Source organism: Myotis yumanensis, unplaced genomic scaffold (genome assembly GCF_028538775.1).
Source record: "Myotis yumanensis isolate MYYU_CA2020_CCGP unplaced genomic scaffold, mMyoYum1.0.hap1 SCAF_1, whole genome shotgun sequence".
In the NCBI taxonomy this organism is placed as follows: Eukaryota; Metazoa; Chordata; class Mammalia; order Chiroptera; family Vespertilionidae; genus Myotis; species Myotis yumanensis.
The window spans coordinates 193,821,832-193,844,237 of NW_027223752.1; the positions used below are offsets into that span (position 1 = coordinate 193,821,832).

Here is a 22,406-nt window from a genome sequence, read left to right on the forward strand (position 1 = left end):
TATTTTATTAATTCATAAAAAGTACTAAAGTCATTTAGAATTAAAAAGTTCACACCAAACCATAAAGACATATTTTGTCTTCTCTTCACCCTGTAATGTGAACAAAAATATATTAAGTATTAATTAAACGAGTAAGTGCAGAAGGTAACTGGTTCTATTATTTGATATCAGAGAAATATTAGATAAATAGGAAGTTCTGATGGCAGTCCCTGAGGCCTCTGAATCAACCTCAACAAATTTTGAGTTAGTTGAGTCGCTAATTAACATTTTAGGCATAATTTTGTTTCAGTATCTTTAAAATAAAGATTTTTTTTTATTGAATTGCATTTCTTTGGTAGGAAGAGCATTTAATGGTAGTTGTTAGGCTGTATTTCACTATCGAGTGATATTTGGGGAATATCAACAGTATTTAGCTTTGTCTGAACGTTTTGTTACCTGAGATAATTTAAACTCCCAAAGCAGCACGAGTTTTTGAAATCAGTTTTGGACCCTGCAAATTAAGAACAAATAAGAATCATTAGATCAGCGGTTCTCAACCTGTGGGTCGCGACCCTCTTGGGGGTCGAACGACCCTTTCACAGGGGTCGCCTAAGACCATCGGAAAAACATATATATAATTACATATTGTTTTTGTGATTAATCACTATGCCTTAATTATGTTCAATTTGTAACAATGAAATTGGGGGTCACCACAACATGAGGAACTGTATTAAAGGGTCACGGCATTAGGAAGGTTGAGAACCATTGCATTAGATAAAGAAATTAGTTACTGTTCTAGTCATACAGTTAATTCCCCACTATCCAAGGGTGATCTCACAAGTTTATAGATGAACCAAGTTAAATATAAAGATATACATTTCTGATGCCAACAAGCTAGGACAATGGCAGCCAAAGAGAGAGAAAAATCCATTCAGATCAATAGTAGATTTTGTTTTTCCTACACTAATCTCTGTACACACTCAAGCACATTTAATTATATTATCTATTGAAAAGCTCAAGATTTCTAAGTATTATATATCTTTGGAATTTATATTAAAAAATATAAACTTTTACACTAGGAAATAGACAAAATTGGCAAAAAGGCTAAATTATACAATATATTTTTTAAATGTAGTGATGCTATATTTAAATGTTTAATAATATAAACTAAAGACTTACAAAATGTAGCCAGTTACAAATACAGCTAAAATTGCTAAATGATTAGATTAAGATAATTCCTAACTACTACTCTGTTGATGTTCAAAGCTATGCTTCCTAAGGAGTTCAAATATATTTTCTGTAAATATTCCCTCAGGATCCTGTTTGCACATTTCATTTGCTAATAATCCATTTAATTTATTTAGCTGAACAGATAAATTTTAGGTCAGAAACTATTTAAATTATCATCAATCAATTATATATTCAATTTATTATTTTATCTACTAGGAAATAAATCAAAATTAGTGATTTTCTTAATATATTTAAAGTCATACTACTTCCGGAAAACTGTGATTATTTTTTAAATGTCACATAATTCTTCAGTCTATTTCTAGATGAAATTTACATCTCTCTGGCATTATTTTAAAGTTATAGATCAGTGGGGTGTTCTTTTCACAATTCATTGCAGAAAATCCTGTACCAAGTGTTCTGAGTGTGAAAATGAGCTGCACATACCTCTTCTGCAAAGCAGACTTCCTGTTCTTGACCTTGGCAGCACTTTTCCAGTAGGCCAGAGAAATCTGCAATGACAGCTTCAAGTTGTTCCTCTGATATTTGTGGCTTTTGCTTCACAAGGTTAATGAGAAACCTATGATTTAAAACAAAACAAAATACGAGAGAAGTCTGTTATGCAATGATATTTTTCAAAGCCTTCCTTGTAGAGAATATTCAGAGTCTTGGCAACCCTCACCATAAACCCTCTTTCCATCAGCCCGTAACCAGACTTAACTCACTTGTCTAATACTTTCATTAGAAAGACATCTAGAAACATGCCAAGTGTTCCACTGGTCTGCATTTGTGCAGATGATAGAGGAAACATTATTTAATAGTTCCACCAAACTTACATGTAGTGAAATACAGTTTATTTCTTAATTATCCAGAATATTGTTTCTGATTCTCTCTTCTCAAAGGCCCAGATTTCCCAACTCCTGCCATTCATAATTATGACACCCTTACCTGTGCACTAGCAATACTAACTGCCCGCTCTACTCATTGAGCAGTGCTTTAATGTTGGAATTAATGTTGAATTGAGCAAGAGGAAAGGCTTGCCAGAAGAGATAGCATTCTTACTATACCTTGCAACATGCCCCAGATTTTAACAGAGAAAAAAGGGAAGACCAGGTTTTCCAAAATGAAGGAAGACCATTTACAAAACAGGCGAGTATTAAAATGCATGGGGATTTGGAGACCATGTGTTTCATTGACTTGCATTGCCATTACAGAATGCCTCCCACAATTAATTGAAATGTGCACTCCATTTCTAAACACCCACACTTCATGGCTGAATTAAATATAGTTATTCTTTTCAAAGAGTAAATTATGTGAAAAAAGATTCAGTGGTGTTTTGGAATGAAAGTACCCAGACTTATTGTGAAGATATATCCTAATTCCACAAAATAAATTGCCCCTTTTCCTCAGTCCCAAAACAACATTACCACAATAGTGCCAGTAGAGACTGCTTTGACAAACAGGGTTGTCTGCCTTACTGAGTTTTTCCAGCTCTACATCCCAGTGAGGCTGTGAAGTCACTGAGAGAAGACTGTTTTGAAAGCCACTTTCAGTGCTTTGGAGTAATGTTGTTCTCCTGAGGAGCCCAAGAGTGTTGGGTGTGTAGCATAGAGATATCAACTGCTACTTGGTGTTGTCAGCCTTCTCCATGTTAGCAAATAACGATTTCTTACTGTTGCTTCATTGTTTGCAGTGCTACACCCTGAGCTTGGCACAGATCCTTATGGAAGATGAACTTGTCATCAGAGAACGGTGGAGGGACATATGTTTCATCCACCACCAAGCTGCTGAAACATGGCCTCCTGTTGGCATACGAAGAAGTGCAGCACTGGCCAACAGCAGCGTTTATAGGCGTCTCTCCATGCCTGATGCATAATTGGCCAATAATAACGTCCGCCTAGTTAGGAGAATGGGAAAAGAGAAAGCAAGGGGATTGAGCATTAGCCATAAAATTGATTCAGGTTTCCAGAAAATCATTGCAATAATTTGTAATGTATTATAGTTTAATTAATATTATAAGAAAATGTGCTGTCTGTGTAGGATCATGTAGTGCTACATTGTAGATTCTTTTTTACCCATTTAAATGCCTCAGCATTTAGTGACAGACGTTCTAAAGGTGATGTTGAAGATAGTCTCTTCAACTCTATTTTAGTTTTTTGAAAGATGCTTCCAAAGGGGAAAAAGTATCTTCCCTGACCTAAGAAATCAATACATGGCTTACATTTTCCTTGTTATGTGGTTGAGTTCTCTATTTTACTTTTGGGACCAAAGAATCACCTTCTGAAGATAAGAATAGCTCAAACTTAGTCACTGCATGTGTGTGTGTGTGTGTGTGTGCGTGTGTGTGTAAGGCTTTCCTAATGTGGAATCCTCCTACCTTCCATACATTGGAGCTATTTTGAAGTACTTACTAATAACTTGTATTAAGGGCCAACATACTTTTTGTGTACAATGTCTTAGACTAGTCCTAATATAAGTGGGTTAGGCACATTACCTCGTGACAGCTATCTTATGAGAATGGCACAATTTTTATTCTCCAATGACAGATGAAAAAGCTCAAGCATAGCGAGGTAACTAGCTTCCCCTGTGTGAAATGACTAACAAGTGTTGAAAGTGGGAAAGGACTGTAGTTAGGAGCCCCCCAGAACACACTCTTAAATCATTGCACTATCCTACATTCCTGCATCCACCCAACATATCCTATATAATAAAAGGCTAATATGCAAATAGACTGAACGGCAGAACAACCAGAACCAAACAACCAAACAACCAGTCACTATGATGTACACTGACAACCAAGGGGTGTGTGCAGAACATGGTGGGCTTTAGCTGCGGCAGGATGGTGGAGCAGGTGAGCAGAAATGCCAGACCAAGGTGGGGCATCAGTTGCTGTTATTGGGGCGAGCCTCTGGTGGTTACTGAAAATTCTCTGCTCTCATGTACTGCAGTCTCACCCAGTGCTTGCACCTGCTGCTGACGTCAGAGCTGCCGCTCACACCCACTACCAGTGCCAACCCCACTCGCACCCACAGCTGGCGCTGCTCCTGATCACTCAGTTCCATCAGTGGGTATGAGCGGCGGCTGTTGGCCCTAATCGTCCCTGAGGGCTTCTACACCTCCCCCTGCTCCTGAGGGGTGATCAGGGCAGCAGCCACTGTTTACATCCACTGACAGCACCAGCCCCACTCATATCTACTGCTGGCACCAGCCCCAATCGCTCCACGCCTTCAGTGGGTGCGAGCGGGGTTAGCACCATCAGCAGTGGCAGCAGTGGTGGGAGCAGTGGTGGGAGTGGGGCTGCCAGCAGAGAGGGGACCAGGGGCTGTGGTGGGAGGGGCCAGGTGGGGGTGCGGAGGACGGGCCAAGACCTGCCCCTGTGCCTACTGCAGCCTCGAAGCCCACAGCTCTTTTCAAGGTACACGAATTCGTGCACTAGGTCCCTAGTGGAATTCAATAAAAAACTAAGATAATGCTTAATCACAAGAAATTCTCCTTTTCCTTCTAGTCTCTGGTGAAAAGTCCCAAGATATGAAGGCTAATTGGCAAATCACTCCCCATCATTAAAAAGAGAAAAGGGGAAAAATTTGTAAACAATTTTGGTCATAATTGTGACTTTAAAGAAAAAGTTTTTTTAAAAAAACCTGTAATCATATGTAGGACACTGGTGACATCAGTCATTTTACTACTGAGAACATGGGACTTACCCTGTTCTGTACCCTACACCCAAAAGGGAACAACTTATTCCTAAAATCACAATACGATTATACTACAAAGGATAAAAGTATAAGTATGGCTAAAAATAACATGACTAATTTTAATCCATCAAAAATGAAGCTTTTTTTTTCTTTCTTTTCAACATTAAAGTAAATATTTAGTGAACAAAACAAGGAAGTCATGGAGTGAATGATGTGTTGGCCATTCTCTCCTCCCTTTATGAAAAGCTTGCTCAGACATTGTTGAATAAACTGGTTGCATTTCCACCCACCATTCTAGAACAGGAAGCCTAGCCACATGCTAACTGATCAGAGCTGAGTTCTCACACCCCTTTCGACTAAATGAGTAAGTCTACTAAAGTCCCCTCCGCATTGGTTTCTACCATTTCCCCTGCATGGGAATTTTGAGGCCCTTTCAATCAAACAGGGCAGACACTAGATGAGACTAGACAAAACACTCACCGCTCCCTCACCACAGGCCAGTTGTTTCTCCTCACTGAGCCTGCAACAGGTGGCTGCTGCACTTGCCATTTTTCTGGTGTAGGTCATCAGCTCAGGAGGGGTCAGCTGAGGAGCTTTCTTTGTATAAGCAACAAGAAACCTGAAAGACATTTGTCACCAAATCCTGCTGAGTCATTCACGAGTCTTTGGACTTACTTCTTCTCCAAGACCCTCTTTTGGTGTCAGAAGACATGAACTCAGCTCATTTTATCATCCACATGGTATTTGGACTAACTTTTGAGATTTGATTATTCTAACAACCACCCCTTATACTCCTGTTATACCAACTATCACAATGGGCAAGCAACCCCTGGGCAGAAGGTTGACTCCTATTCCCAGCCTCAGAAGTTTCATTGATTTTAACTTTGATTTTTTGGTGCTTTTACCAAGACAGACTTTGACAGAATAAATAGCTTTACAGCTTGATTTGGGGGAAACCAAAGTGAGTGCCACAGATCAGACTTCACAGGCCATGCATGTTGCTTCCTGAGCTAGGGAATGGGGAAGGCTGCCTTCTCCCAAGGGAAATTGGGTGCTCACATTATACTGACTCCCAATCTGAAATAGGAGCTGAAATTAGAGTCAGATGAGAGACTAATGTAGATGTATATTTCCCTCACCAGTTAGTAATTTTAAATCACCAAAAATACTGCTTTAAAAAAAAACATACGCATTTTGTAAGTAATATTCTCCTAGTTTCTGGAAGAGGCCACAGCTTCGCTTTGCCAATGCTTGGTTCTCCTGGATATATTTCTCTAATTCTTCTTCCTGAAAATACAAACATTATTTCATACATTTTTTTTCTCTTCCTGGACACACAACTTTGTAGGTAAAAATTGACCAATAATATTTTATTCTATGACGATACCAATCTTAGAGAAAGCAATTTTAGAGGGATTTTTTAAAAATATTAAAGATGGCAAAGTTTGAATTGTGAGAATTAAAGAAAATGGACTTTGAGAAGAGTAAGTTTAAAACTTTGTGAATCACCAAGTTATTTGATGACAGAATTCAATCTTTGGATAAAGGATTGCAGTTGTTTCTATACCAATTCTTGCCTTTCTGGAGCTGTTAAAAATGAATATTATTTTTATTCTGTGCATCAAAGAACTTATGGGTAAAATTTTTATTTCCAAAGTAAGCCACTAGTTGTTGATAACTAGTTAATAACTACTTAATATCTAGATGACTAATTAATAGATATAACTAGCTAACCATTAGTTAATAACTAAATAATTTCAAACTAACAGCATTTTTAATGGATGATATCAATCCAGTATTTCATATTCTCCCTACAAAGCCAGAGCAATTTACCCCTTTATCCTGGCATTCAAGAGGGTTTTGGGACTGGGAACACTTCTCCAACAACTCCTGATATCCTTTAGCAACTCTTAGAATTACTGGGACAGCAAACTTAGTATGTCTTCTTGAATATTCATAAGTAAATCTGAAATATGTGTGAAAAAAACATGTTATTAGAATTAAGAGATAAATTCTTCCTTTGTTATATGGCAAGCAGAAATTAAAATTCAAATGAATAAACCTGGAGATCATATATAATTTAAACTATCTGCATGACAAAACTATTAGTACAAATTATAATACCCCCATTTGTTGTAAAATGCTGTGTTTTATCTTCTTTTGCAACCTTAATTTTGGCTTTTTAATTGTGGACTTTACATTCATTTATTCAACAAATATTTTTCCAGTGCTGACTCTATGCAAGCATTTCTTTAAGTAGCAAATTTTCAATAATGTATAAGATAAAATACCTGACCTCTCAAAAGCATACATTATAAGGGGCAGAAAAAAAAATAAACAAGAAATGTGTCATCTAATTTCCAGTGGTGATAAATCAATGAAGAGAAATAAAGGGAGTTAGAAGAGAGAAAAAGAGGTAATACCTAAGTTAAAGTGTGTGGTTAAAAAAACTCCCTCTGGTAGCTCTTTCAGACCAGAAACCTGGGTGAAGGGAGCCACACAAGTATCTGGGGGAAGATCATTCTTGGCTGAGAAAATTTCTACTGCAAAGAACCTTTCCAATTGAAGAACTGCTTCAATTATATAAACAACAAACTGTGGACATGTATGGATGTGTAAATTTAAAGATAACTCTTGAGTTTACTAATTGCATTCCCAGATTATAGAAATGGGTTATGTTAGTTCTGCTACCAATAAATTGTCAATATGGCTTCTTAAATCTCGGTTTTGTTCTTATTTTGCATAATTTTATTTAGCTGTGCAAACAATGTGTGAATGTCTAATTTTAATGTAAAAATAGAGTAATATCCTCGGGGAATATTAAAGAGAAACAATTGGGCCATTATTTTCATTACTACATTAGAAGCAGACTCTTAAATTTAGAAAGAACTTTGGAGATCATTATGTATAATGTCCTAAGAGCTGCACCAATTCCTCCTCTAATAGTGTCCATAGATATACACTGTACAATAAAGGAAAATGCATAGACTGCTTGTTCCCTTAAGGCAAACAGAATGAGAATATGCCCCATCAATTATAACAAATTACTAGACTGCAAATGTCTCTAAAAACCTTTCTATTTTCTTACAAAAATAAAACATGAATTCAATAAATAGCAAATAAACTGTCCCAATAAAAGTCCTTTTATCTAGCATTAACTATTGCATTACATTGGCGGGGGGCGTAAAATATGCACAGTGAAAAAGCACATTCTGAATCATGAGCCCTTTTTTTAAAAAAAAATATTCACATCTTATGTGGAAATTCAAAGGTGATCTTCCTATGAGTAATCCATACAGGGATGACAATGCTTCAGATTCCAGAGAAATTCATACAAAATAAAATACAGCCTAAAAAGCAAGCATTTAATAATAGTAATGGCGAAAGTCCCATCAATATAAGATAGATTTCATTCCTTATCCCTTAGTTATCTGCTCAGATATATATTTTGGCTAAGGACATTCTAGCATTATTCTCACATACCAAGCTAAAAATTCATGGCCTTCACTCCCCATTTCAACAACACAAAGCTGTCAGCTACATAATCTTTACTTGTGTGAATGTACATTGATAGAGTGTGTTTACCTTGCCATAAAGAGGTCTTTTTCCCTTGAAGAAAATTGGTTGAAATCTCTCTCTCCTAAAAACCTATTTAGAGTTGGAGATAAACCTTCAGGTTTGTCATCATTTTCTGCATGAATTATGCATTGACCAAGTTCAAGTGTGGGCAATTTGCAGCATTCTGCTATTTTGCTTGACAGAGTATCTTGTTGAGAACATATGTAGAACATAATTTTTTCCTGTGATAGGAAAAATAAAGTATACATTTTAAGGTTTAATGCATAACCTCAGGGCCAGTTTCAGGGAGGGAGGGAGCAAAGGAGGGAGGGAGGGAGGGAGGGAGGGAGGGAGGAAGGAAGGAAGGAAGGAAGGAAGGAAGGAAGGAAGGAAGGAAGGAAGGAAGGAAAAGAGGAAAGAAAGGATAATAAAAGTAAGGAAAGAAGAAGACATTTTACCTTGTTTTCTATTTTAGTGCTTTCTCCCAATGTTGCCTTTCCTCACTCCTTTCTACCCGTTTATTCAATTTTTCTGATAGTGGTCCCCTAAAACCTACTCATTTATTTTAATGTGAATCTTTTAAAAACAAAATATAAATGTACTCCTCAAACCAAATGACGTGCACATTTATGTATATCTTTCTATTAATGGTGAAATTTGCTGCTAAATACATTTGCTGTTGATATAACATGGAGAGCAAACATTCTGCTCTATCTTTAACAAAACAATCTGCAGTGACCCATAACGACCTCCAGAGGGCAGTATATCAATAATGAAATAGTTCACCTAAGTGGCCAGAAAGCAATAGAATGTACACATTCACCTGACAGGACTGAACATTCTGAGAATTCTCAGAAGGACGATTAGAACCCATTATTTAGTCAGTAAAATCCAAATTACATTCCATATTGAACTTAATGTTTCCACTTAAAAAGAAAGTGGTTATGAGTTCCAAAAAATTTAAAAATTAATTTTTAAATGACTATACAAAGTAATAAAATTGTCAATTAAAACTGACCTCAAAGAAAGACAAAATTGTTCTCATTTTTGCATGTAAATACTTCTAAAAGGAAAAGTCAATAAAATAAGAAAATCTGTCTTGGTGGCAGCCCCCTCTCAGTTCATCTTCCCCCACTCCTTACACCAGGGTTTCTGCCTGTGCTCAAAGACGGTCACTCTCCCTGAAGTTGTGACTCCTTGCTGACTTCCAAGACTAGCTCAGCCAAATCGCCAGTGAAATGAACATTTTACCCTCACTTTCCACCTTCTGGAAACCATGTTTAAGCCCCCTTGGAGAAGAAGGTAAATCATAGGGACAAGAGAGGGAGTGATTTGGGAATAGACAGGCCTCTCATACAATATCTAGGAAGCCTAGGGTTGGCCAAAATAGACCAATGCCACACTGCTCAAATTGTGACTGATATGGCATTCTCCACGGATTCTGTTGTTGGGGTGGTTTGGTCTTGGTTTTTAATTTTCCTAGAACCCTTCATTTGCACCTCTCTTTGGAATGGCTATAGCTTTACCTTATAGAATAGTTTCTGTTTTACATTGTTGTACTCATATGCTAACTATATCCTATATAATAAAAGGGAAATATGCAAATTGACTCTAACGGTGGAACAACTGGTCGCCATGATGCGCACTGACCACCAGGGGGCAGATGCTCAACACAGGAGCTGCCCCCTGGTGGTCAGTGTGCTTCCACAGGGGGAGGGCTGCTCAGCCAGAAGCCGACTCATGGCTGGTCAGCACAATGGTGGTGGCGAGAGCCTCTCCCACCTCTGCAGCAGCGTAAGGATGTCTGACTAATGGCTTAGGCCCACTCCCCAGTCGCATATCCCCTGGGGGGTCCTGGACTGCGAGAGGATGTAGACTGGGCTGAGGGATCCCCTCCCCACCCAGTGCACGAATTTTTGTGCACCGGGCCTCTAGTTAATATATAATAGAGTGTCTCCCAGGTGCCAGGCATTGTGCTGGCAGCCTATGGAGATAACAATAAACAAAAGACAATGCCCACCCCAAGGAGGTCATCTGTCTTAGCTCTCCTATCAGCCTATAAATGCCTTGAGGTCAGCATGTACATTGATGACAAATGTCCTTTACAGTGGCTATTGCATAAGAATTATTTAATATGTCTTTGTCAAATGAAAAAAACAAATGGATGAAAAACAAATACATTAAAAGTAAAGGGTCTGCCCCCCCCTCCCCACCTTCCCCAAATCTGATGTGGAGGCCTTCTGAGATGGTTCCATCTCCTTCAGGAGTAAGAATGAATGGGTGGTGAACTCACAAGAGGAGAACATCCCTTAAGTGAAAGGCAGGATCAACAAAAGACCTTTGCTTCACTAGCACCAAGTGTAACTTCACTGAGTCTAGCTACCATCGCCTGTGACCAGCTCAAGTCAGACCGCCTTCTCCCGTTTAGAATGAGAGCGAAAGAAAGAAAAGGGAGTGGAAATATGTCTTTTTTTTTTCTAGGAAGCAAGACTCCTCACCGCATCCTGCAGACACTCCAGCACGCTGCCCCTGCAGCACTCCCCGTGCGTGTGAGCCACATCTAGGACCAGCTTCTGCATTTCAGTAAAATTAGTTTGGGGGAACTTTTGACTCAATTTTGTAATGGTTCTAAAGAGAGAGAGAGAAAGAATTTGAAGTAAATCTTGGTTATTTATCAAGATTAAGTAACATTTGTCAAGTGGAAATATAATTTCATTTCCAAAGACAAAGAACTGAAATGTCCTTGTTATTTCAAGAGGGACAGAAAAGTGTGACAAGTCTTGTTGGTTGCAGCAGTTTCTCAAGGGAGTGGCTCTGTAATTATGACCTGGTCCCACAAAGGGTTTAGAAGTGACTTGTCTTTACCTAAAACGCTTCCTGGGAATTGGGATGAAACCTATCTTTTTGCTGTTCATCCTTGATGCTGAGCACTTAGGAACAGTGTAGTGAGTGGGATGAAAAAATTAAAAAAGGATAAACAAGTAAGAAATGGAAAATGCCATGAGTATGACAATCATTTTTTACTTGGGAGGAAAGAAATAATAATTCTGAGAATACAGGGAGGGGTCTGTATGTGTAAATAAATAAAATGGAACAAGAAAATGGAGAAGAATAGGCATTCAGATGTGTCATCATGCCAAGACATGTAGTGTGGCCCAAAAGGGAGGTGAGACATAAAAATATTTTTCCTCCTGCATTTCATTAAATTTAAGAGATATCTAGGTGAAACCCCTAATCCCTAGAGCAGCTGGTGATGCTACTACTAATGAAGATGATTTTTCTTCATAAATTCACAACATTTAAGTTTAATCACTTATGAGTATCAAATAATAAAGTCATTATAAAAATATCTAATTTATAGTTATTACTAAGATAAATTTAAGTAAACCAGTTAATGAATCAATCTTTAAATTTCTAATAGAGTGAGAGGGTAAAATGTAAATTAGACCTCTCCCAAGAAAAAATTTCAGTCAATCTTGGACCTAACTCCATGACTAAACACTTTAATCCAGGTTTCTATTGTGTGCAATATTCTCAAATGTATAATTTACAAGGTAATAAGCAAAAAAAAATATATACTGTGAATGCATATAATTAATACTTTTTGATTAGCAGCTCAGATGTTTCCTATACTAGAAATATTTCATAAAATTTGAAGAATATTTTAACCAGTGTGTAATTTAAAAACTTTTAGCAGTTGCATTGAAAAGTAAAATAAAACAGGTTAAATTCACTTTAGTAATATATTTTAACACCACACATCAAAAATATTATTTTAATACAGAGAACAAGTTGATGGTTGCCAGAGGGGAGGAGGTGTTGGGGGATGGGGTAAAAAAGATGAAGGGATTAAGAAGTACAAATTAATAGTTAGAACATAGCTACATGGACATGAAGTACAGCATAAAGATTATAGGCAATAATATTGTATTAACTATCTATTGTGCCAGTTGGGTACTGGAAATATCCAGGGAATCACTTTGTAAAATATATGATTGTCTAACCAGTATGCTGTACACCTGAAACTAATACAAAATAATATTGAATGTAAAGGTTTTAAAATATACATTATCTTAATGTGTAATGAACATTAAAACCTACTAACGATACATTGTACATCCTCTTCTTCATACCAAGCCTTTGGAATCTGGTGTATATTTTACACTTAGAGCTCAGTTTCTGATTTTCACTAGTGACCTTTCAAATGCTCAATAGCTATAGGATGCCAGTGGCTGCCATATTTGATAGCAAGCTCTAAACCATTGGTAGTTCTGATCTTTATATCTGACTTCAAGGTCTCATTGTCAGAATATAGAAAATTAAAGGTCACTGACATAGTAGACAAATAGGTATAATTAAATAAAATAAATCATGACAGGACATAGAAAACTGGCTTCTGATGTCCAGCAGTATGCTCTTGGATAAAGTGCTTTAATTCCTGTGGACTTCAAGTTACTCATGTGTAAAATGAAGAGGTTGGACTAGATGATTTAACTGGATTTATATTATATTCCTCTTCATTGTAGCAACAAAGATAAAAGAAATGAAATAGAAGTAGGATGGGTGGGTGAAAAGATTAGATAGATGTTAGATGATAGATGATAGATAGATAGATAGATAGAAAATAGAATATCCTATATAATAAAAGCTTAATATTCTAAGTGGCCGGTCGTCTGGTCGCCCATTCAACCAATTAAAGCATCATATGCTAATGATATGCTAAGGCCACTCAACCACTCGCTATGACATACACTGACCACCAGGGAGCAGACAGTTGACCAGCCGCTATGACGTGCACTGACTACCAGGGGCAGAAGCTCCGACCAGTAGGTTAGCTTGCTGCTGGTGTCTGGCCAATCAGGACTGAGTGAGAGGGGCCGGACACAACCCTGGAGCCCTGTCACAGTCCCTCCCTGGCTGGCCAACTTCCACGTCTCTCCCCGGCCCTCATCGTGCACTGGTGGGGTCCCTCGACCTGGCCTATGCCCTATCACACTCTGGGAACCCTTGGGGGATGTCAGAGAGCCAGTTTCAACCCAATCCCGCAGGCCAGGTGGAGGTGCACGAATTCGTGCACCAAACCTCTAGTAGATAGATAAAGATAGATAGATATAATAGACTGATAGACAGATAAAGACAATTTAAAAAGTGAGAAGGCAAATATGCTAAGTGTAAGAGTTAATATGGCCAATTAAAAAATTCCAAATTTACCTTTGAGCTTTTTAGCAGCTAAGACAAGAACACAAACTTCAGTGAGTAACATTGCTTTCATCAGCTAGAATACATCCTAGTTCTTCACACATGACAATTTGTTTTTCTCCTGTGACTAGATTCTAATATTATTGACTCAAGTGAATGTTTTCATGGGAAGCAGCAATTGACATAATGGAATTTAAAGCAGACTAGGAAGCAAAATTAATATAAAAAACTTGTACTTAAGCCAACAATATTAAATGACACATCAGTGGAGACTAATCTATTTTGAAGAGAATCTAGAAAAACAGCCTATGAGGTATAATTTTATTACAGCCCAGGAATGTAAGAATATCTAGAATAGATCAGTAGTATAAGTCTTAGAATTCCTCTTTAAGTATTTTCTCATCTAGATTAATAAATGTGAAACAGAAAATTGATCTATTAGCTTCCTTCCAATCCTAAGATTTCGTGCTTCTTAATCACATGAGCTCTCATCAAAGGAAACTGCTCACTACAACAGTGACAAAGAGAAAATGAACTTAAATTACAAAATGGTAGTTCTGCAGACCTCACCTTGTTCTCTAGACAGAACTTTAACTTACATGGCTCCGAAGGTTCGGGGTCCAAAATTTCTCATTACCGCACATACATGTTGATTTAACAAGCTGCTTTCTCTTAATTCTTTTGTAATTGATGCTGCCTAAAATTCAAAGAAACAAAGCATCAAGAAAGCATGTATTTTCTATTATAGCCTCTAATAATTTCCAAAACAACAGATATAGGTAAACTGTGAAATTCTATAAAATAAAATTTTCACTAAAAATTATAAATACAATACATTTTTATAGAACTGTATTCATTTATTCATTATTTTAAGTTGGTTTATGTGCATCTATGCCACATAGATTTTTTTAAAAAATACCTTAAAAAAAATCTTACGACTTTCATGTTTGGGGTAATGGATAAACAACTGTAAGACAGATTGAAACCTGATAATTTATTAAATGTCTGCTCAGTCACAAAAAAATAAGATTGTATCACAGCCTGACATTCTGGAAATAGTCTTCATTCTTTGCAAATTTTGTTGTAGGGCTTCTGGTGGCAAGTAATTAATTGTGGGTATTATTCTAGCTCTCTAAACCGAAGAAAGCTATTTGCTTCTCTCAACCTAAGTTGTCTTGATTGATAAATAACAATAACAACATGAGTTTGAACTGTGCAGGTCCACTTAAATGTGGATTTTGTCAATAAATACCTGCACTATTTGTTATCTGTGGTTAGGAGTCCATGAATGTGGAGTGCTGATGGTATGCATTGATCTATGCCATTTTACATAAGGAACGCCTAACCCTTACATTGTTCAAGGGTCAACTGGGTCAACTGCGCTTAGACCTCAAATTTGTTCTAAGGATTAAAAGAAATAATGAGTGTAAAGCATTTATCATAGTTTTCTTTTCACTATTTTGTCTCTTCTTCTGTTCCTCTACTCCTACTCTATCCTCTTTTACTTTTTTCTTTTACCTCTCTTTCATTTATCATCTCTACATTTGTCTTTCTTTATTCCCACCAGACTTACTTCTTTTTTTTTTTTAAGTATATTTTATTGATTTTCCACAGAGAGGAAGGCAGAGAGACAGAGAGTCAGAAACATCAATGAGAGAGAAACATCGATCAGCCGCCTCCTGCACATCCCCCACCGGGGATATGCCCGCAACTCAGATACATGCCCTTGACCGGAATCGAACCCGGGACCTCTCAGTCCGCAGGCCGACGTTCTATCCACTGAGCCAAACCGGTTTTGGCCAGACTTACTTCTTTAATAATAAAATAATTTTGGCTGAATGAAAGAGTACGTGAATGAATAAAAACAAAGCAAATTCAGGTTTTATACCCCAAAGAGTATCAGACTGCTAAAATATGTTCTATTCTGGAAATGACATTCTATACAGAGCATATTTCCATTTTTAACTTTGGTTTTAATGAGTCATAGCCAGATGAAAGTATTGGTTCAGATATTCACACAAATATAATACCTTTGTTTGGAAGCATTCTATTGCATTTTCAGCTTTGCAACAAAGTGGAATGATTTTGTCATAATGAGCAGCCAAAGAAAGAAGTATAGGTGCATACAGGAAGGGATGCCTCCTTGCTATCTCATAGATGTACCTGTGAAAAGAAATAGAACTGTAAGATTTACAAGCACATAAAATAAGGCCACTACTGCTTGGAAGTGGACTCTGGAATATGTTTAAAAATACAGAAAACATCATACTTTTTGTCCATGTGCTATGAAAAATTTTTCTCACTAAAAATCCCCGGGGGGAAAATTGGACAACAGATACAATATTCTAATATGAGAACAAAATGGGCATAGATGCTGACTATACTTCTTATTAAAGTGTCCTTTTCAGCAAGTCTACTCAAGGGGCAGCAAGGCCAGACAACCACCAAGTAAAACAGAATGGTAGATTTGTTTTTGCTCATCAGTGCAGAATTGAATTATCTATCTTGTCAGTCTCCAGAGCAGATTTATTCTAAGGGCAGTCCCCCTAGTTTTCTGGTTTAGGTAGCAACATAGGAGATACCAGTGATTAAGGGTTAGATACAGGCTTTCCTAACAGAGAACCTGGGTTCAAACCCCAGCTTGGGGATATACTAGCAATGTGCCCTCACCCAATTTCTTTAATCTTCTACGTTTCAATCTCCTCATCTGCAAAATGGAAAGAGGAAGGAAAATGAAGAGAGAAAAGGACAAAGAGACATCACTGGCTGCTGTGAGCATAAATCTGATCATATGCGGCAAAAACACATGTTCTGGTAACATTTGTCCACAACAAATGTTAGCCATATTTGTGTATCTTATATATTCCTGGATCACATTTTTTTATTTAAAGGAAATTTGTTCAAAACACCAAATATTTGACTCGGAGGAAATCCTTTTGTGAGGTACTAATACATCCTTGGGCAAACTAAAATGGAGGAGTAGAAGGGAAAAGCCAAGATGTATCCCAAGAGGCCACAGGAGCACTGGAGGGTCTGCTGGGTGGTCCCTGCTGCATCCCTCTGGTATGCTGTGGAAAGAAAGGAGCACTGAAAGCTGCTCACCTAACTTCCCAGTGCAGGACCCAGTACTTCTACTTCTCCGTGTTTTAGAGTGCAACTGTAATTTGTAGAAATATTAGATTCTGCTTGGGACTGCTCCCTTTCTGCGGTTTTCATCTACCTCTGCATTGGATCCTTACCGGTTCATGAAGGCCTCCCTGTTTTCTTTATATTCTTTACAACCCGTGACAGGTTCTGGAAGCTGGAAAGGAGGGATGGATGCTGGAGAGGCCTTTTTATGTGCGAGAAAACAGTTATGTCTTTCTTCTTCACGTTGGCTGCAGCAGTCTGAAAGCCCATACTTTTCAGAAATTTCCTTCTCATGGCAAATTTCTTCCAGAAAGGCAGAGAGCTAGAAGAAAGATTTCTTTTTAATAAAAGACAACTGACTTTACTTTTAAAATCTGGAAAACACATTAAAATTTTTCCAATATCCAAAATCAGGACTATAGATTAAGGAAATAATTCCCCATACAAATTCCAACATATGTAGTTTTTTTGTGTTTATTTTTTCTATCACCATTTATCCCCTCTTCCACCTCTAACCACTCCTTTCTCCCCTGCAATCACCACACTGGATATTATTTTTAGGCCAAAAAAAAGTCTGAAATGGAACAAAAATAACTTTGAACATTTTCATGGGGCATAATTACAGATTTACCCAAAATATTTTAAAATATACATTTTAAGTATTTAAAATACTTTTGTGTTGCCTTAACTTTACCAGGGTCAGATGATGCCACCAATATTCTGAAGAATGACACTGAGGAATCCTGTGTTTCATTCATTTCAGGGAACTTTTAATTTAGTTTTCAGAGCTGCTAACATTTAGAGAATTTGGGATATCTTAAGTATGTCTTCCAGTACCTAACCTACATAAAAATCATGCCTTTAACTTTATAAAGATAAATCACCAATCTGTGAAATTACGCTGAATCTCTCCTCTGAGATAGTTGCAATATGAAATGTATGATGCTGAATTTATACACATCCTTAAAAGATTATCAGGACAAGCCAGAAATAGAGATGCAAAACAGGGGTCTTTATTAAATCATCAAGTTCATATTAAAAAGTGCTTTATATCTTTAAAAGGGCATCTCTTCTAAATATTCCAAGCACATTGTCTTCTGGTCACTTCACCAACCCACCATGACAAAGGATTCTCTGGGCATTTTGCTCCATAATTAGGGTTGCTCTAATCACTATCAAGTTTTTTTCTATATTGAAATAAAGTAACAATAACTATTATTTATTGATCTCCCACGTTAGAATATCCTTATACTAGAAAGAGTATTCATTATTTACCTGAAATTCAAATGTAAGTGGGCTTCAAGTTTTGTTACTGCTGTTTGCTAGGTAACCCTATGAGCTGTGCATCTCGCATTCACTACAGTGCAGGGTACAGTGTAGTGAAGCTTCCAGGGGTATCAGTGCTGCAGCCACACGGCCTAGTTGAAATCCTGGTTGGATCTGGGCTCCCTTAAGCAAGTTACTGCACCGCTCTATCACCGGCTTCCTCAACTGGAAGACTAGCATCTATCCTTTGGATTATCATAAAGATTTAATCAATTTATATTTGCAAGCAAAGCTGATATTCTGCCAATAAGCTCCAGCCAGGGTCTCTTGGCTCACTGGACAGCCATTCTGATTCATCGGTGCTATGTTCTATGTCATAAAATATTTTGATTATCAATATGTATGTAACTCTGTGCTTAATAAAAATTAATTCTATTACTAATATTATATCAATTTCCATGATAATCCTGAAATGGAAGCTATTATTATTCTTTATTTTTATAGATAAGAAAACTAAAGGTTAAAGGAGTTAAGAAATATGCCTATGGTCACCCACATACTATTATTTAAGAACATTAGCTCCTAACCAGGCTTATATTATCTCTTTACAATAGTCACCCATTGTTTTCTCTTCTACCCCCTTTAGCAATTCAGAATTAATCTAATGCCTCTTTCACATAATAATTCTTCAAATATTTAAATGTGTTTCTTATGCTATCCCTGTATCTTCTCTTCTGCATGTTAAATTTGGGTCAAATTTAATTTGGTCAAATTATTATCATTATTATTATTATTATTGCTGCTGCTGTTGCTATTATTATTATTATTATTATTATTATTATTATTCACTCACCTGGTTTTCTAGACACCCTGCAGGTTGTTCATTGCCAGTGGGTTTCCCAATTACAGGCAATACATCTTTTACCATTTTGTTTACTTCCTGATAAGTGGCTTCTTGAACAAACTGGGCAAAAAATATGGTAGCTCTGAAACAAAAATATACATGAATGCTTAAGAAGCACATTATATCAAGCTTTTTCTCTCAAGTTTAGTTTTTACTTGTTTTTGTTTCTCTTATGTTATGACCTATTTAGGGGGTAACCTTTGTTAAACTTTCATGTGAAATTAAGTTCTAGCCATCCAGGAAAAATATAATCATTCTTCTTGTCCTCATTCCCCATAAATATACACATATCTGTTAACATCAAAATAAGTGAGTTTTCTATAAGAGTAGTTCCTCCTTTTTGCAATGCAACTGTAATCAGGGGTATCTATATTCTTCATAGTTTCTTTTAAAGTTAAGCAAAGAATTGGTCATCAGATGTCTGCCTGTCGACTCCCAGCATGATCAAGGTCTGATGCAAGACTGGGGTGCTCATGGGTTGACCCAAAGTGTTGCATTAGCAGGTCTCTGTGTGCAAACAGTAGTAGTAACACATTTCTTTAAAATCCTTATTAGATACTTCAGAAGTGTGGTACACAAAGATAGCATTCAAAAGAACATCACACCCTTTTTAAAATAACAGAAAATCTAATATTTTATCTCTTCTTTTTTATTACTAGGATTTAAATAGTATTCAGAATAGAGAATATTGCAATATCATTTTATTGGTATTGATGAGAAAAATTCCTGAATTCTTTTTGGTTGCCGCTGATCAGATACTAATCGTCAGTTTCTAAAATCTGATTTGATTTGTCCCATGAGATTACAAGAAATCTAGAAGTTAACATCTAAGATGTAGGCCAACCCTCAACCTCTTCAGTATCAACCTGATATTAAATATAAATAACTTTTCTTGACATTGACCAATATGCTTTTAATATATATATATATATATATATATATATATTTCAGAGAGGAAGAGAGAGATAGAAACATCAATGATTAGAGAGAATCATTGATTGGCTGCCTCCTGCACACCCCCATTGGGGATCGAGCCCGCAACCTGGGCATATGCCCTGACCAGGAATCGAACTGGTGACCTCTTGGTTCCTGGGTCGATGCTCAACCGCTGAGCTACACCAGGCTGGGCTATGCTTTTATATTTAAAAAAAATCATAGGACTGCCCAATTTTATTTAATTACTTAACTAAAATTATCATTGTTTTGCACATTTAAAGTGGATCTACACAAGCAAAACTTACAGATCAGCTAAATTCGCCTCTGCAGAGCATTGGGAAGAATCCAGTATGGAAGCTGGAAAGCAAAATAAACTTCATGAAAAATGGTGTTTTCATTTGCAACCAGAAAAGTAATCATTATCACATGTAAATGTTTGTATTTAAGTTAAAGGTAAACAATTTTAGAAATAAGAAGACATTAAGGATCATCTATCCAAACATCTTAATTTTGTACTTAAGAAAACTAAGAAACAAAGTTAAGAATAATTTATAGTAGACTTGACACTAAAAATCCATATTTTATATCTTCTAATTGTTTGTTTCTCCCCTGTACTGTGATGCTCTAACAGGCTTGGAAATAAAGTGATTATAATTATTAATTTTCACCATCCTTTTGAACATATTTACACCATAGTTTGCTTGCCCATTTGTATCCCAGTCACATTGTTTCTTCTTCAGTTAAATAACCCATTTTTCTCTAAAATAAAGAATAAAGGTGTTACTTATATTACTTATTTTACCAGTCTGAGGGGGTTTTGCATGTAATGGAACCAGGATTATGGTCTGATATATATATATATATATATATATATATATATATATATATATATATATATATATAATATATCAAAGTAAATAGGCATATCAATTGAATAAATACTGTACAAAAATGAATTCAACATGAAGAATACAAAGCATTCACAGATATTAAGCACTGCCATAATTTTGTAAACCTCTTGTAAAGTTACAAATTTATCATGCTTTTAATAATATTCACCAATTAAATATTTCTCCTGTGTAGAACAGTAAGGGTGATGAATAAATTAAGACAAATGAATAAATTCAAATTTAAGAATTTTAATATAGAGAAAAGGCATAAAAGTAAAACAAAATATCTTACCTATTCCATATGCATTGTTATGCGTTGTTCTGGATTCAGTAGAATTTAGTAGGAAAATTAAAAGAATTGATACCACCCACTTCATGGTTATTAGTTATTTCGTTGTTGTTGGCAAAGGTCAGGCAAGAATACTGAAAGTCATGTTGAAATTCTTTTATACCCTTCTCAAGCAATGCCTGTTAACTAGTAATCTTTTATTGGTGTATCTGTTACTTTATTTCCTTAGGTTGAAATGGACCACTTGCCAATAATTAACAGCACAGGGATTATTTGTATTTAATGTTCAAGGACACAGGCCTCTCTTGGGTGGAAAAAGAAAAAAGCAACTTGAAAATTCATCCCATGTTGAAAATATAATAAATATTCTTTTCAAACTACATAATATTCAAAGAGATTATTTTTCCCTAAATTGTACAATAATTAATTCCTTTCAAATTAAAAAATGAATGAAACTATAAAGAAACCAAACTTTGTATGAAATTCAACTAAATCCATCAATTCATTAAAAAATATTAATTGAATGCCTATCACATGCCATGCTCTGGACACAATGACCAACTCAGGCTTTCTCTGAAGAACCATTGATTAATTATTATGTTGCTGTTTAGCTCAAAATTCCATTTCACCTGATTCATATGCCAATAAGGTCCATTTTTAAAGTATTTGGCATACTGTGTATGGCTTGACATAGAAAGCTTAGAGAGCAAACCCTCGCAAACCAAGTCCTATCATCATTTTATTTGTTACAAAATAATTTTGTATGTGTCTCAAACTTTGAAGTGGGTTCACTTAGCAACTCAAGATAATTATGTTAGTACTCAATAAAGTGCACTTACAAATGCCACCTGATTCTAAGAGTTCATCTCATATCTTCCTTGTCTATGAGGGCTGCACATTAAAATCACTAGAGTAACTTCTAAAATTATCAGTGCCTAGACTGTACCCGAGACAAATTAAATCAGAATCTTTTGGAGTTGGGACCCACACAATAGTTTTTTCTAAAGCTTCACAGATGATTCGCTATTCTACAGTTAATATTTAAAAATCAAATGAGCTCTGGTAGGAAATAAGTAGGATACATTCATAAGGTGGAATAATATGCAGCCTAAAATAATTTTGTGAAATAATATTTGATGATATGGAAATATGCTCAAGGTTGGATAATCCAGTCTCATCATTCATCAAAAGATTTGAGGGGACATATCTAAAAAACCTGGCAAATAATAAGACTTTATAAAATTTTGATTATTTCAATATTATAGATATAGATATAAATAGACACATAGTTATAAATAATATGTGCACATTAAGCTAGAGGTGTGCTGTGACAG

The 22,406-nt window shown here is 36.3% G+C and overlaps 1 protein-coding gene across 1 annotated transcript; it reads right to left on the reverse strand.

Moving 5' to 3' along the window:
• On the reverse strand, window positions 1-21,211 carry AFP (alpha fetoprotein). Its single transcript, XM_070409801.1, has 15 exons — window positions 21,076-21,211; window positions 20,199-20,250; window positions 18,907-19,039; window positions 16,898-17,109; window positions 15,689-15,821; window positions 14,258-14,355; window positions 10,958-11,087; window positions 8,487-8,701; window positions 6,735-6,867; window positions 6,091-6,188; window positions 5,382-5,520; window positions 2,880-3,103; window positions 1,654-1,786; window positions 436-490; window positions 1-90 (listed from the first exon to the last, which is right to left on the reverse strand). Exons 1-14 carry the CDS (start codon window positions 21,158-21,160, stop codon window positions 446-448), a joined length of 1,830 nt encoding a protein of 609 aa, XP_070265902.1. The 5' UTR covers window positions 21,161-21,211; the 3' UTR covers window positions 1-90; window positions 436-445.
• Between the last annotated feature and the right edge of the window lie 1,195 nt (window positions 21,212-22,406).